This window comes from Dermochelys coriacea, chromosome 10 (genome assembly GCF_009764565.3).
Source record: "Dermochelys coriacea isolate rDerCor1 chromosome 10, rDerCor1.pri.v4, whole genome shotgun sequence".
Classification (NCBI taxonomy): domain Eukaryota; kingdom Metazoa; phylum Chordata; order Testudines; family Dermochelyidae; genus Dermochelys; species Dermochelys coriacea.
The window spans coordinates 56,868,786-56,884,991 of record NC_050077.1 but is presented as its reverse complement, the minus strand read 5'-3'; the positions used below and the strand labels follow the sequence as shown (position 1 = coordinate 56,884,991).

General features: G+C 38.2%; 1 protein-coding gene across 6 annotated transcripts in view; it reads right to left on the bottom strand.

The window, feature by feature from the left end:
- LRRC49 (leucine rich repeat containing 49) overlaps positions 1–16,206 on the bottom strand; it is a 141,906-nt gene that overhangs the window by 44,529 nt on the left and 81,171 nt on the right. For all 6 annotated transcript variants that reach the window (XM_043494532.1, XM_043494536.1, XM_043494535.1 and 3 more), the window contains one exon: positions 1,989–2,072. In XM_043494532.1, the coding sequence (XP_043350467.1) occupies positions 1,989–2,072 (84 nt within the window). The remainder of the gene's footprint in view (positions 1–1,988; positions 2,073–16,206) is intronic.

The window sequence follows — 16,206 nt, the reverse complement described above, 5'->3', positions numbered from 1 at the left end:
TGTGTAAGTGCAAAAATCTGCATCTACTTTCAAAAGTTTGGCCCTAGATGCAAGTTATGGGCCAGATTATGCCTGGATGCTCCAGGGGTGTAGGATGGGTGGGGATAAGAAGCCTTAATATCCTTTTAACAGCCAGATATAACTGTAGTTTCTGTGCTCAATTGAGTACAAAGACTGATTCCCTTAACTTGCCTTCCTCGGGGTGCAAGACAAATCAAGAAGGCATGGAGGAAGTCAGGCTATGGCTCTGTCCCATCTAGGTACCAGTTGCTTCACAGCCCTGAAAGTTCTCTTCATGTTCCCCCTTGGGCTGTGCAGAAAAATTGGAGCACCTACGATCAAGTGCTTGCTTGGACAACATTCATCAAAAATGGTTTCCAGAAAAACCTGAAGATGGGACCCATATTTCTGGAACTGACAGCAGCAGATGACACCATCTGGCACACAAGGCTCTTAATCAAACTGTCAAGAACACTCCCAGCAGGGGTAGTCAACATCATTGACATTCTCTTCCACAACAGAAGTTTCCAAGTGCACATAGCACAGAGTTAGCAAGAAGAAAAGACAAACCAATGGTCTATCCCAAGGATCTGTGCTGGCACCCATGCTTTTCAACCTATATACAAACTTATGCTTTTCACCCTGTCCTGCAAGTTCACATACACAGATGACATTTGCTTAGACATCTAAGCATGGTCATTTCCAGAACTTGAAGATACTCTAAACGTTGACTTGATTGAGATGGCTGAATACTGCAGTTGGTAGCATTTACAGCCAAGCATGTCCAAGAGAGTTTCGTGTGTGTACCTTTTTTACAATGACAGAGCAGACCAAAAATTCAATACTCTTCTCAATGGACATCTCTTGAAACACAAATCCCACCCACTCTACCTTGGAGTACCCTAGATAGAGCTCTCACATAGCTTAAACACCTGACGACAAGTAACAACCTTCTAAATAAATTGGCTGGCACTGCACAGGATACTAGTGCTCAAACTCTGAACATCCAGCTTAGACCTCTGTTACTCTGCAGCAGAATATTATGCTCTGGTGAAGCTCCATTTGTCTCTTATCAAGTTGGCTGACACATAACTACACTCAACCACAAGCATTATAACTGGGACAATTCGACCCACACAGTACTGTCGGTCCCCATGTTAAGCAACATCACTCCTCCACAATCTGTCTTGAGGATATTACAGCTAGATGGTTGAGAAAAACAGGGCAAAACTTAGCCTACCACCATACACACCCAAGAGCACACTTTTCATCAAGGCACCTATTGTGGGCCCTCTTGCCTTGCCCAGATTTCTCTGTGACATCATTGTGGCATGAAGAATGGTCTACACGTGACATCAGAAACCAGTCTCTTATAAGTGACGCTGACCATGCATGTACCCAGCTCTGATTTGGCATACTGCTCATGGGCCCTTCTGAACAGATATCAAACAGGCCAGGGTCAACATAAGCCAGCCTTCACACCTGGGACCAATGAGATGCTGTGGCCAAAGACAGACAATATCACACATCACTGACGACTGCCTTCCTACCAGATTTGATGGTGGTCTGAGGGTTCTGCACTTTGCTCATGAGGCTGCAACAAATTGGCTTTGGCAAGCTCCGCATCCAAGAAGAACTGGTATCATGTCAGTTTTGACTTATTATCATAGGTGTCATTTTTCTTGAGGTTAATAATAAAAGTAGGTATAATTAAAGGAGACAGTGTCCTTTTAAACTACAGCACCAAGATATCAGAGTCTACCTTATTATGCAAAAGAAAATGAGTACCTGTGGCACCTTAGAGACAAACAGCTCATGAAAGCTTATGCGCAAATAAATTTGTTAGTCTCTAAGGTGCCACAAGTACTCCTCCTCTTTTGCAACTACAGACTAACACGGCTGCTACTCTGATACCTTATTATGGTCAATACAACTAATGTATGGCATTTTATCTAATCTCAATTAGTGTTAGAAAGAATAGAAAATACCTTTAACAAGGTCTGTTTGTGGCTTTCACGCTTCTTCTCTTCCTCTTTTCTTGCTGCAACAGATGCCATGCGCCTTTCTTCTTCCTAGATGAAGAAATAAAATCAACTTTACTAAAGCAGGAGTAACCTATGGAAAAATGTAATTGAAAAGCTTGTAAATTCTGATGTTTGAAAGGCAAATATCTCTTCAGTGGTCTATTCACCAAAGGGTGACTTGCAGGCTCTACTAAACATGGCTTGGTAACACTCCTATTTCTATCTTTACCTGACAATTTCCAAAGCTAACATTTCTATTCAGGATGTGAACCTGAATGCTGTGTGCTGTACTGTTTTTGGTACAGAAATGTAAAGCTTTCTGTGTTCTAAATAAAAAGTGTTATTAAAACATTTCAATGAATAACTAAGTAAAATATACTCCCTCCAACACTTTTAGTGTTTTCACAATCAATTTTTATACCAAGCTCTATCAAGAATTTATAGGAGTTTTGTAGTTTAAAGGTGACCTGAAAAGGGAGGGAAAAAAATAGCATGTTCCCTTTTTTGCTTCTTTAGAATATATAAAGGCAACCTGAACGTTTTTGTTGTTGTTGATTGGTTGTTTTTCTTTTCTTTTTCTTTTTTTTTCTTTTTTTAAATTCTGCTTGGTTTTTTACAATCAAAATTCAGATAATGGAAAATTGGAGCAGTAGTTAACTTATATTTACTTAAAGAACTTAAATAATTGAGAGGAGCAGCAGAGTTCAGTTGGACTGTTTGAAACTCTGTTGTGTTTTTATTAAAAATACAAACATTTCTCTTACTAAGGTTTAAAAATATTTTACATATATTGATGTATTATGTATTATTTTTATTAGCACACACTTATTTCAATGACTTGCATTTTAAATCAAGCAAACCTCTGTAAAAGATTCAGCACATCCACACCTTCAATTAAGGTGTTACAGCTCACAAAACATGTTGTGAGAACTCCCAGTGGCTCCCCAACAAAACCCAAGGAAGATTAGACTTGACCTTCCTGATTTTTCTAAGCTGAAAAATAAATAGAAAAACCAACCAAACAGAACAAAACAAAAAACAATGCCAACAAATAAACCAAACCCTTTACAAAATATTTCAGAGGTTTTCCCCTACACCATAATGAAGCAAAATAGAGGCAAAAGCCCAGATCTTTAAAGTCTTTTGGCTTTGAGCATGATAACAGTAAAAGAAAGATCTACTTTTATTACTTATTACTCTGGCTTTTGATTTTCTTTCCTGGTTCTTTCTAGCAATTTATTTTCAACAACATATAGCGTCCTCTAATGTTAGCAAGCTGCAGCAATCGTGTGAAGTTTCTTTGAGTGCTGATTCTTGTTATAGTAATGACTTAGATTTCTATCACTATGATACAATAAGCCAAATTGAAGGGAAAAAGAGAGTAGGGTTTTTGTGTTTATATCATTATTATTATTATTATTATATAATATATAATCTAATCTATTTTCACACATTGAGTAATTCTAATGCTATCACCCTGATATATACAGAACAACCCCTTATATAGTCATAATACATTTGAATATTGTTTAGAACATTTATTAACATTTTACAAATGAAACAAAAAATAAATAATCAATCCTTGTAATCTAGACCACATTTCTGTGATAAACACTTCATCATGTATGCAGTAACAGTAAACAGTAAGATTTATCTAGAAAGGCTCCAGTTTTCCTCAGGCCTCTGCCCAGGCATCCAGGCCAAATAAAGAAAATAATTTCTCAAGGTTAAGTAGGAATTTATCCAAACTATTTCAGGCTGTGCCGTACTACACATTGTGAGTAAGAATAAAACAGGTCAGGGAGCCAATTAGCCAATGCCAAGAAAAAAAAAAAAGAGACAATTTTACAGACTCAGATACTTAAAAAATTGCTACTCAAACAAGGGCACCATTTAGGTGGGACAGGGTGAGGTTCCAGCCCCCCCAGAGTTTTGTACTACCATCTGGGAGAGACGTTGCTCGCTCTACTTCCCCCTCCCCTCACCAGTCAGGAGTAGTCGCTCCTCTCCGCCCTCCTCTCACTGGCCTATTATTTGCTCAGCAAAAAGAATGTAGTGGTGTATATGGCAGAGCCAATAGCTCGACTAGGAGCTTCTGCAGCACTTTTTCATTCCTGAAACAAACATGCTGAAGAAGGAGTGGTGAGGGGAAGGAAGCTCTCAAGCTCCGTGCTTCGGTTGGAAAATGCTTGCTACAGATTTCGTCATGATCTGCCCCTCACCTTCACATGTCTGTGACACCCTGGCACCCCCATATTCATCACTGTCATATAATTAGGATACGTTTTGTACAAAGCATGCCTTATGAAATATCATTCTAAAAGTCTTGATCTGTTAGACATTAATATCTCGTTGGACTGTATGTGCTATCGTTGTATGTGAAGTTATGCTACGTATGTGCTACTAAAACATGTTGAGACCGAGGACACCCACAAGCAGCCTTTCAAGTACAAAAATAAAAAAGGCCAAACAATGTTAATGGCTTATTGAGGAAGTACACACAAGCGCAAGGAACTGTGTACAACAGAAACCTCTCAGATAGCACTACACAATGGGAACTGTTTGACCCAGGTCACAGCAAAAGAGCTTTCCAGCAAGTTGGAAGGAGGTATAAAAGGGGGAAATGACATCATGACTTGACCTCACTCTCCCTACAACACTATACCTGAAAGTACCAGAGGAACAAGACTGAAGGGGGGAGGGAGGGGGAGAGAAGTGCTGTTCCCAGGCAGGAAAGAAGGAAGCCTGCCTGTGTATGCAAAAGCTAACTTGCATGTACTATCTACCTGGGTGAGATACTGCTTGATTCAAATACTAACTAGTATGTTAGGCCTAGATTGTGGTTTTGTTTAATTTCTTATGGTAATCTACTGTGATCTGTTTCAGAGTAGCAGCCGTGTTAGTCTGTATTCACAAAAAGAAAAGAAGTACTTGTGGCTATAGCTCACGAAAGCTTATGCTCAAATAAATTTGTTAGTCTCTAAGGTGCCACAAGTGCTCCTTTTCTTTCTACTGTGATCTGTTTGCTATCGCTTATAATCCCTTAAAAGCTATCTTTCTATAGTTAATAAATCTATTTTATATTTTACCTAAAACACTGTGTGTTATTTGAAGTGCAAAGGGCATAAATTTCAGCTCATGAACAAGAGTTGGCGCACATCCGCTTTCCTTTGTAGAAGTGGCGGACCAGGTAATAAATTCATACCGGTCAGGTTTTGACCAGGGCAGCACGGTACAGCTCTGGGGTCTTAGGCTGGGGAGCTGGAAGTATTTTGGCTGTAGTGTCTCTATTGTGGGTTCATGAGTGGCTGGCCAGAGCATTCATGAACACAGCTGGGATGTGGATGTTGGTGTGAGTGCAAGCTTGGAGGGCTGCACAGTTTGTCACAACGTCACAGTGAAAGAGGGAACCCAGACCGGTGAGACAGAGGGCTCAGCTGCACCTCAGTTCCAGGTGTCAACCCTCAGGGGAACCCATCACAATGTCAACTTGTTAAAAAAAAAAGCAGAAGCAAGCCCCTTGTGATACAAGTAGACACAAGGCTACTCAGGTGGGGGAGGGGGCTGTTTCCCCAGGCACATTCAGGAAATAATTATCCTCATAGACAGCCCAGCTTTGGTAGTTTCAGACAGTAAGAGCAGTCCTGGTGTGAAGAAGCAAGTATGAGCTACAACCACCATAAATATTGTTTAAATTACACTTAAAATGTTCCCATTTTATTCAACTCTCTAATTTTTTAGTAAATTGCAGTACCCCAGTGTGGCCATTCATTTTCCTATTTAGCCCCGCTTGTCTGAGAGAGTCTTTCCTTTGCTTACAATGGGCTCTGGGTCAGGTTCATAGGCTGTGATACAAGAACACCAATTCCTCTGTGAATGCCTGGCTCTTACAAAATCTCACCAGAGTGGGGTTGCACTTTTCTAGGACCTTTTTCCCAGAATATCTTTTGAGGAGCTGCTGGCTCTCAACTGCTGCCCTCAAATAGCCATTTTACAGCTGTCTCTCCTTCTCTTCCAGTTAGTAAGTATTCTTATCTCCTGTTGTACTTACTCTTTAACATTTCTAACGATGTAACAGTCTCACAAACTTGAGAAGCATCAGTGAATTTCACTGAGATGATATTTACTCTCACCATCCTTACAGCAACACACTAGAAACCGCCTTCCAACCTAATCCTTTGTATTTTCATAACTATTTGTATAAAACCTTCTGTGCACATAAACCCAATCCAATCTGAAGAATTTGCAAGATTTGGCTGCCAAAATTTGTTCATTATAGATCCACGCTGCTAACATCCATCATTTAATTATAGTCTAGATAGTGATTCTTTTTAAGGTATAGACCAATGTTAATAAAAACAACTTTGTTTCAATAAATAGATTGGGGCTAGATTTTAAGCGTCTTTGGGCAATTAATGCAGTAGAAATCTGGCAACCCTGAATACACACATCTAAAATGTGAAGTTTGACCAGTCATGTTCATTTTGCTGATTTCTCCCAACCTGTTCCTCCAAATCCCATAATCCACCTCCTCTTCACTTCAGTGGGAAATGTATTAGTTCGCGGTGCCAGTTCTTTAGTTGAAACATTCCTGCATGTACACACACAATGCTGGAGGTTGAAAGAATTCTGCTTTTCAGATGTGGTTTTCTGTTCTAAACTTGCACATAATCTTAAAATATAGCTTTAATTTGTGTTTGTATATTTTTTTTCTTTTAGGGCTGTTGATTAATCGCGTGAGTTAACTGCGATTAATCACACTGTTAAACAATAGAATACCAATTGAAATTTATTAAATATTTTTGGATGTTTTCTACATTTTCAAATATATCAATTTCAGTTACAACACAAAATAGAAAGTATACAGTGCTCACTTCATATTATTTTTGATTAAAAATGACAAACAAAAGAAATGGTATTTTTCAATTCACTTCATGCAAGGACTGTAGTGCAATCTCTTTATCATGAAAAAGAACCTACAAATGTAGGGGTTTTTTTGTTACATAATTACACTCAAAAACAAAATAATGTCAACTTTAGGGCCTACAAGTTCACTCAGTTCTTCTTATTCAGCCGATCGCTAAGAGAAACAAGTTAGTTTGCATTTACAGGAGATAATGCTGCCCACTTCTTAATTACAATGTCACTTGAAAGTGAGAACAGGCCTTCGTATGGCACTGTTGTAGCTGGCATCGCAAGATACTTATGTGCTAGATGCGATGAAGATTCATGCGCCTCTTCATGCTTCGGCCATTGTTCCAGAGGACGTGCTTCCATATTGATGACGCTCGTTAAAAAAAATAATGCGTTAATTAAATTTGAGACTTAACTCCTTGGGGGAGAATTGTATGTCTCCTGCTCTTTTTATCTGCATCCTGCCATATATTTCATATTATAGCAGTCTCGGATGATGAACCAGCACGTTGTTTGTTTTAAGAACACTTTCTTTGCAAATTTGACAAAATGCAAAGAAGGTACCAATGTGAAATTTCTAAAGATAGCTACAGCACTTAACCCAAGGTTTAAGATTCTGAAGTGATTTCCAAAATCTGACAGGGACAAGGTGTGGAGCTTGCTTTCAGAAGTCTTAAAAGAGCAACACTCCGATGCAGAAACTACAGAACCTGAACCACCAAAAAAGAAAATCAACCTTCTGCTGGTGGCATCTGACTCAGGTGATGAAAATGAACATCTGCACTGCTTTGGATCTTTATTGAGTAGAACTCTTCATCAGCATGGACACATGTCCTCTGGAATAGTGGTTGAAGCATCAAGGGACATATGAATCTTTAGCACATCTGGAATGTAAATATCTTGTGACACTGGCTACAACAGTGCCATGCAAACAGCTGTTCTCAGTTTCAGGTGACATTGTAATTAAGAAGCAGGCAGCATTATCTTCTTAAATGTAAACAAACTTGTTTGTCTGAGAGATTGGCTGAACAAAAAGTAGGACTGATTGGACTTGTAGGCTCTAAAGTTTACATTGTTTTATTTTTGAATGCAGGGGGTTTTTGTACATAATTCTACATTTGTAAGTTCAACATTAATGATAAAGAGATTGCACTACAGTACTTGTATTAAGTGAACTGAAAACTATTTCTTTTGTTTTTTACAATGCAAATATACATAATAAAAATACATATAAAGTAAGCACTGTCCACTTCATATTCTGTGTTGTAATTGAAATCACTATATTTGAAAATGTAGAAATCACCCAAAAATATTTAAATAAATGGTATGCTATTATTAACAGCACGATTAATCACGATTAATTTTTTAATCACTTGACAGCCCTACTTTTTTTATATGGGTATTATATACAGTGGTGCTGTCAGCTAATTTCTAATTTATTATCTGCAAAAAAAAAAAACCGCTAAAGTTTTCAGGTGCCTAAAAAGTAGCCCTGGAAACACAGTTAAAGTTGCCCCTCCTGGCCAAAATCTGAAATGGTCCCTGTCCTTCAAGCAGCCTAAAAACCTGATCCTAACATGTTATAAGTCTTCTCAACTCTCAATGAGAGGTACTTGTGCTAATCACTTCTCAGAACAAGTCCCAAAAGATACAACAACCAAGGTTTTGGGATAAGAAAAATGTTGTAAAGTTGGAGGTGAATAGCTCTTGTTTTCTTTAGGTGACTGATCTAACCCCCATTAAAGGGAATGGGAGTGTTTCCATTGACTTTAATGGGTTGGATTAGGTACTTAAGAGGCAAGTTTTTCTAAAAATCCTCTAAAGCACAAAGCTGGAACATAAAATGCCTCTGAGAATCTACTCCCCAGTAAATATTGGCTCTAATATAGAACATTTATGACTAGACTAATCATAGATTCATAGATACTAAGGTCAGAAGGGACCATTCTGATCATCTAGTCCGACCTCCTGCACAGCGCAGGCCACAGAATCTCACCCACCCACTCCTATGAAAAACCTCACCCATGTCTGAGCTATTGAAGTCCTTAAATCATGGTTCAAAGACTTCAAGGAGCAGAGAAGCCTCCCTCAAGTCAACCATGCCCCATGCTACAGAGGAAGGCGAAAAACCTCCAGGGCCTCTCCAATCTGCCCTGGAGGAAAATTCCTTCCCGACCCCAAATATGGCAATCAGCTAAACCCTGAGCATATGGGCAAGATTCACCAGCCAGATACCCAGGAAAGAATTTTCTATAGTAACTCAGATCCCATCCATCTAATATCCCATCTCAGGGGATTTGGCCTATTTACCCTGAATATTTAAAGATCAATTACTTACCAAAATCCCATTATCCCATCATACCATCTCCTCCATAAACTTATCGAGTAGAATCTTAAAACCAGATAGATCTTTTGCCCCCACTGCTTCCCTTGGAAGGTTATTCCAAAACTTCACTCCTCTGATGGTTAAAAACCTTCGTCTGATTTCAAGTCTAAACTTCCTGGTGGCCAGTTTATACCCATTTGTTCTTGTGTCCACATTGGTGCTGAGCTGAAATAATTCCTCTCCCTCTCCTATATTTATCCCTCTGATATATTTATAGAGAGCAATCATATCTCCCCTCAACCTTCTTTTAGTTAGGCTAAACAAGCCAAGCTCCTTAAGTCTCCTTTCATAAGACAAGTTTTCCATTCCTCGGATCATCCTAGTAGCCCTTCTCTGTACCTGCTCCAGTTTGAATTCATCCTTTTTAAACATGGGAGACCAGAACTGCACACAGTATTCTAGGTGAGGTCTCACCAGTGCCTTGTATAACGGTACTAAAACCTCCTTATCCCTACTGGAAATGCCTCTCCTGATGCATCCCAAAACCGCATTAGCTTTTTTCACAGCCATATCACATTGGCAGCTCATAGTCATCCTATGATCAACCAATACTCCAAGGTCCTTCTCCTCTTCCGTTACTTCTAATTGATGCGTCCCCAACTTATAGCTAAAATTCTTGTTATTAATCCCTAAATGCATAACCTTACACTTCTCACTATTAAATTTCATCCTATTACTATTACTCCAGTTTACAAGGTCATCCAGATCCTCCTGTATAATATCCCGATCCTTCTCCGAATTGGCAATACCTCTCAGCTTTGTATCATCTGCAAACTTTATTAGCACACTCCCACTTTTTGTGCCAAGGTCAGTAATAAAAAGATTAAATAAGATTGGTCCCAAAACCGATCCCTGAGGAACTCCACTGGTAACCTCGCTCCAACCTGACAGTTCGCCTTTCAGTAGGACCCGTTGCAGTCTCCCCTTTAACCAATTCCTTATCCACCTTTTGATGTTCATATTGATCCCCATCTTCTCCAATTTAACTAATAATTCCCCATGTGGCACGGTATCAAATGCCTTACTGAAATCTAGGTAAATTAGATCCACTGCATTTCCTTTATCTAAAAAATCTGTTACTTTTTCAAAAAAGGAGATTAGGTTGGTTTGGCACGATCTACCTTTTGTAAAACCATGTTGTATTTTGTCCCATTTACCATTGACTTCAATGTCCTTAACTAATTTCTCCTTCAAAATTTTTTCCAGGACCTTGCATACTACATCAAAGGCTATCAGTTATGAATAAACGTAAATTTGCTGTAGACCTATGTTTTCTCTTAACCTCTCCCACCACTTTTGCAGTCTGTAATTCTAATACCACAATATTAGATTATCTGGTATATTTTCACCATGTTTCTACCAATAAATTCATTAATAAAACAAAAACAAAAATAAAAACTATACAGAATCAGTAGTTAAAAGAAAAACTATCAGAAATTTACACATTCCTATAATGAAAATATAGAAGATAATAAAGCACCACATTTGGTGTTTTCTACAGATTAACATTTGTACAGTGCTTTGGAAAATGTAAAGTTCTGTATATATGTTAAGTACTCTTCTTACTCAGATGGCATTTATAACATACTATTTCATTACATCCCAACATTGTAATTGGAAATATTTGAGAGTACTTTTTGTAGGAAACTAATTTTACACAATTTTTTTTGGTAAGTAAAATACAAATAAAATGAGTCTGTGATATTCAATTCTGAATCATAGTCCCAAAGATTCATTTTAATAAACTGTTCCTGCCACCTATTGTTCCAGTGATTTAACTACCTCACTCAGTAAGAGAATTAAAGAGAGAGAAAGCAAAGGGTCTTTTCTGTAGACCATTGACTAAATTATATTAACTATGACAGGTTTCAGAGTAGCAGCCGTGTTAGTCTGTATCAGCAAAAAGAACACGGGTACATGTGGCACCTTAGAGACAAACAATTTATTTGAAGCTACAGCCCACTTCATTGGATGCATAGAATGGAACGTATAGTAAGAAGATATTTATATATACAGAGAACAACTGTCCGAAATGGGCCATCTTGTTATCACTTCAAAAGATTTTTCCCCCTGCTGATAATAGCTCCTCTTAATTAATTAGTCTCTTACAGTTGGTATGGGTACTTCCACCTTTTCATGTTCTCTGTATGTATAAATATCTTCTTACTATATGTTCCATTCTATGCATCCAATGAAGTGGGCTGTAGCCCACGAAAGCTTATGCTCTAATAAATTTGTTAGTCTCTAAGGTGCCACAAGTACTCTTGTTCTTTATATTAACTATGTTTTTCATATAACATTGCTACTTACTAATGCTCAAGAAACTACACATTTGTCCCTAAATACAGGCATTTGGTAATGTTTAAGTCTCGCATCAGGACAATTAAATAACGCAGTAGAGCCATATTAGGTTAAATGTTCCTTGTTTACTGAAATCCAAATATTCTCATAGACAGTATTTTTAGAACACATTTTCCAAGTAACAAAAGAAATGTGAGCTATGAAGTGAAAAGCAAAGAGGTTCTCCAACACAAACATTTGAGAAGTATACTTTTTAATTTAATTTTATTTACTTCATAACTCCCTGAAGTGTTTATATGAAAATATTTCCAAAACCATCAGAAAAGATTTTGGGGGGGGGGGGATTCCGCTCTAAAATAGAAAGCTCCTGTAAGAAATAACAGACTTTTAACTTTTCACTTTCATTTTTCAGAAATTTAAGACACTGACAGAGAATATAGGCAGTCTGAAAAAAAAAATCTTGATATGTTAAAACTACTGTACAAATATAATAATTCATTTTAAGCTTTAAATAATGTGAAAGCACGCAAAGCAACTGGATAGATGACATAAACAGGAACTTTATGACACACTTATCCTGTAAAACTTTTCACTACTACTAAGTCATAACCACAGTATCCGATGGAAAATGAGATAGAGTACAATACACTTTAAATTATTTCCACAAAAAAATTTAGCAAGTGACACCCACTAATAATTTTGCTATTGTCCATTCTTTTACTAAAGATTCCTAAGGATTGCTTTTCTTCTTCTAGCCCTACTTCCCTGGATGTCTCTCTATTCTTCTAATACTTTAATCCTCATCTTAAAACTGCCTTTCTTTTATTCTTCTCACTGCTATGTTCTTTCAATGATTTGATCTCTCTTTTCTTAATAGTCCAATATTTCATTGGGTTGAACATGCAGGAAGACAAAAGACGACGCGAGGGATGGGATTTAACTAGGCTACACCTTTAATAATTCATCTGAGAAATATCTGGCAATGCTTTGTACAGTGTAGCTCATATCTCCTTGTTAGAGAGTTACCATCAGCCCTTCCCCTCTCCAAAGTTCGTCCCAGCATATTGGTGGGACCCCACCACCCTCTCCTTGTCTGAGTACTAAGACTCTGGAGAAAGGAGGTGTCTTTTTCTTGTATCAGACATTAGAAACACCAACAGTGTTTCCCAGCTTCTTTCGGGGATGCCTTCCCCTGAGTTCACTTCCAATTCCAGTTTATCAGGGACAGGACCTCTATTGAACAAGTATCTGCAATGGACATCTGCCAAGATGCGACAATCTGAACCCTACATTCATTCCCACTGGGTCCCTCAGTTCGTGTGGGGAAGATGAAAAAACCCCATCTCTCTTGGCCAATCTGGCAGTGAAGAAAAAATTCACTTCCAGTCGCAAACAAACAACTAGCACGATGCCCACAGCAGACCCCCAAAAAACAGTCCTATGCCAATCACAGTGGAGGAAGGATGGGGACTGCTTTTCCAGCATGCAATTGTGTCCTGACCCCTTTTGTGTTCCTATTGCGCAGGAACCATTGGGCTTTCTCACAGCTATTGCCCACCCACTCCAAAATGGCTAAAGAGCTGAAGGGGGAACCTTCCTTAAAGGGGCAACAGTCCTTTCCCTATCTGCAGGTCCAGACAATCACTCTCACCCTTGAGGATGCAGGTGTACTTTTCATTCTGTAACAGCGATGGTGATTTCTTTGTATTTCCTTGTTGATTCTTATTTTTGCATTTTATTACTGTGTGCTTTTGTTACATTCACCCAATGTTTTATATTAAAGGTTGCACACAAACAAGAAAGTGACTATATCTGTAGTTCTACCATGCTAGCAGCTGCCCCTGATGCTAATATGTCATAACATGGATAGTAGCACTCCAGATACTAATTGCAGCTGAACCCATTGCCATGCGGTAGGGCAAGCTAGAGAACATTACAAATGAGCTCTGAGTAGGATGATAAATAGAGCATACTGGGGTGCACATTCTGCTCCCACTTTAGGGTTATTTTATTTGTTTTATGTTTATTATTATTATTATTATTATTCAAGGAGGTGCTACAAGTGAATGCCAATACCTGAATATCCAGTGCCAAGGATAAACTGACTATAACTCCAAGACTGTGAACTAGCTTAGCTAGTTGAGGACAGCTGTCCACCCATATTTCCATAGCATGTCTTATATAAAAATATTCTAAACAGAGAGCTCTGTTTAAATATCTGTAACAAATGTCTTATATATGTATGCATTTATGTTCAAGAACATACTTTAATATATTAGAACTAAATAAAATGCAACTACCTAAATCATAAAAATCTGAAGAATGGCCTGGGATATATATATAAACTATAAACTCATAGGGATATTGAATGCATATAAAATATAAAATAGCACATTTTTAATACCCAAGAAGTTCATATCATCTGTATCTTTAAGATAACATGCTGCTCATTAATGGAAGTTATAGCATTTTCATTTGATGTAATACAGGAATGAATAAAGACATGCCGCCTCAGAAGATAGAGAAGCCAATCTTTTTTTTAAGTTATCCTGATCTACAACTGCTCTTTGTAAAAATGGTACTTGATTAAAAAGGTGCATCTCCCATTATTTTTGATACTAGCTTCTAAGTTTCCTAATATATGTGAATTAAGGGACAGGATTCTTTCTTCTAATAGTTTATTAGGAAATTCCTGAGAAGTCTGTTTTTCTCAAAGTTGCAAAGGAGATTTTGTTTGGGTCTTTCCATAGCATTGCCCTACCAGTGCTAGAACACTTCAGGGGTGGAAGGTCTCTCAATGCAAAAATGTAACAGTGCCAGGAGGGAATTCCATTCTGAATAAAATAGGAGAACCAATTCCCTATTCTGGAAAAATTTTCAAGCAATAATAGCTGCGTTCATTTCAAGCCATAGAAGTCTTTAGGATCAATAAAGAGAGGCAAAGAAGTTTTACTGGAAATATTTAACTGTTAAGTCTATATTTGGAGCTGGGAACCATGGAAAAGCTTTTTAAAATATATGTATTTAACTTCACAGATTTTGTTGGAAGGACAAATTACATATATGGTGTACAATCCATGTATTTCCTTCTGGTTAACTCCTCCCCAGTAAGTAGGCTTAGAAGGAGTAGATTTTTTTCAGTAAGTGTCAGTAAACGTCAATTTCACCGTACACACACAAATCAACAAAAAATACTTTCATAGATAATAATCAAAATTTATATATAGGCAAAGTAAGAAAAATGCTGCGTGAGAATTTATTCGAGTTTGACTTAAGGATATTTATTTTGTGTATTTTGACGCAATGTTTACAATTTGTGTTTTAACAGTTATAAAGCTTTAACTTTTTGAATCTCACTATCTATTGTCATTAAATAATTACTGCCTATCCCCTTGTTGTCTGACCACCTGGTAATAGGGTATTCAGGGGGCCTGGTGGGTAAGGACTTAGCGTATCAGATTTCCAGTCACTCACTGCAGAAAAAAAGGGAGGGGGAGGGAAGTATAGAAATACCTGGTCCCTACCCCAGAGGTGTTGTGGTCTCAGCCCACCTATGGGCTAGTTCTCAAGCAGGATGTGGTAGGGGAACCAGGGCCAACCCTCTCCATGGGATCCAAGACCAGGCCCCTGTGGGAAACAGCATCAGACAAGTCCTCCACATAGAGAACCCAAGTCTGCCACCCTGGACCACTTCCTATCTGCTCCTTCAGCTTGGAGCATGGTCCCCTAAAGTTCAAACAATATGAAGTTTAACAGAGTTCAAATGAGCAGAGCTTCTCAGGACCTGCTGGTTCTTTAAAAAAAAAAAAAAAAAAAAAAAAAAAAGCAGGTGTGAGCGAGAGGTAGGTTAGAGAATGCACCGCCTGTGGGGCTCACCAGCACCATGGTCCCATCTAAAGCTCAGCCTTCAGTGTGGCTTTCAGGAGAACGGCCTGCCTTTTCCCCAGCCTGTTTGCTCTCCCTCTAATTGCCTGGATTTCTGAGCTTCTTTTTAACCTGTACCTGCAGCCAGAGCATACATTGTAGGTCTAGAGGGGCAGGACAACCTAGGCCCAGTATTGGCCTTTAACTCCTTCGGGCCCAGTGTGAGGTCTGTATACCCCATCACACAAACCCCATAATTTCCCGCAACTGTAAAAATGTATATAGATAAAAAACAAAAAAAAATGCTTAAAACCAAAACATCAATATTATCGAAATTACAAAAAAATGAATTCTGCGAAGCCTACTTATAAAGCTGCATTGTATTCAATTCAAATTTAGACATATTTTCTACACATCTGCAAATTGCTGTAAAAAGGATATCTTCGATTTACTTTTCTCAATGGTAGATGGCAGAGAAGGCCCATTTTCCTGCTTTGAGGGGAAAAAAAATACCTTACGAAGTGTGTCATCCAAAAAGGTTCAGTTTATTTTATCAACTGAAGTTTGAGGGGGGAAGAGCTAAAGACTTTCTCTTGGGATGGGATTTATCTACAGGTTAAACAATTGGGTAGGTTTGTTTTTCTTAACTAGAACTGGTCTCCTAGAGATATACACTTGCAGTCCAAGGGTAATATTTTCACAATCCATACATGACTT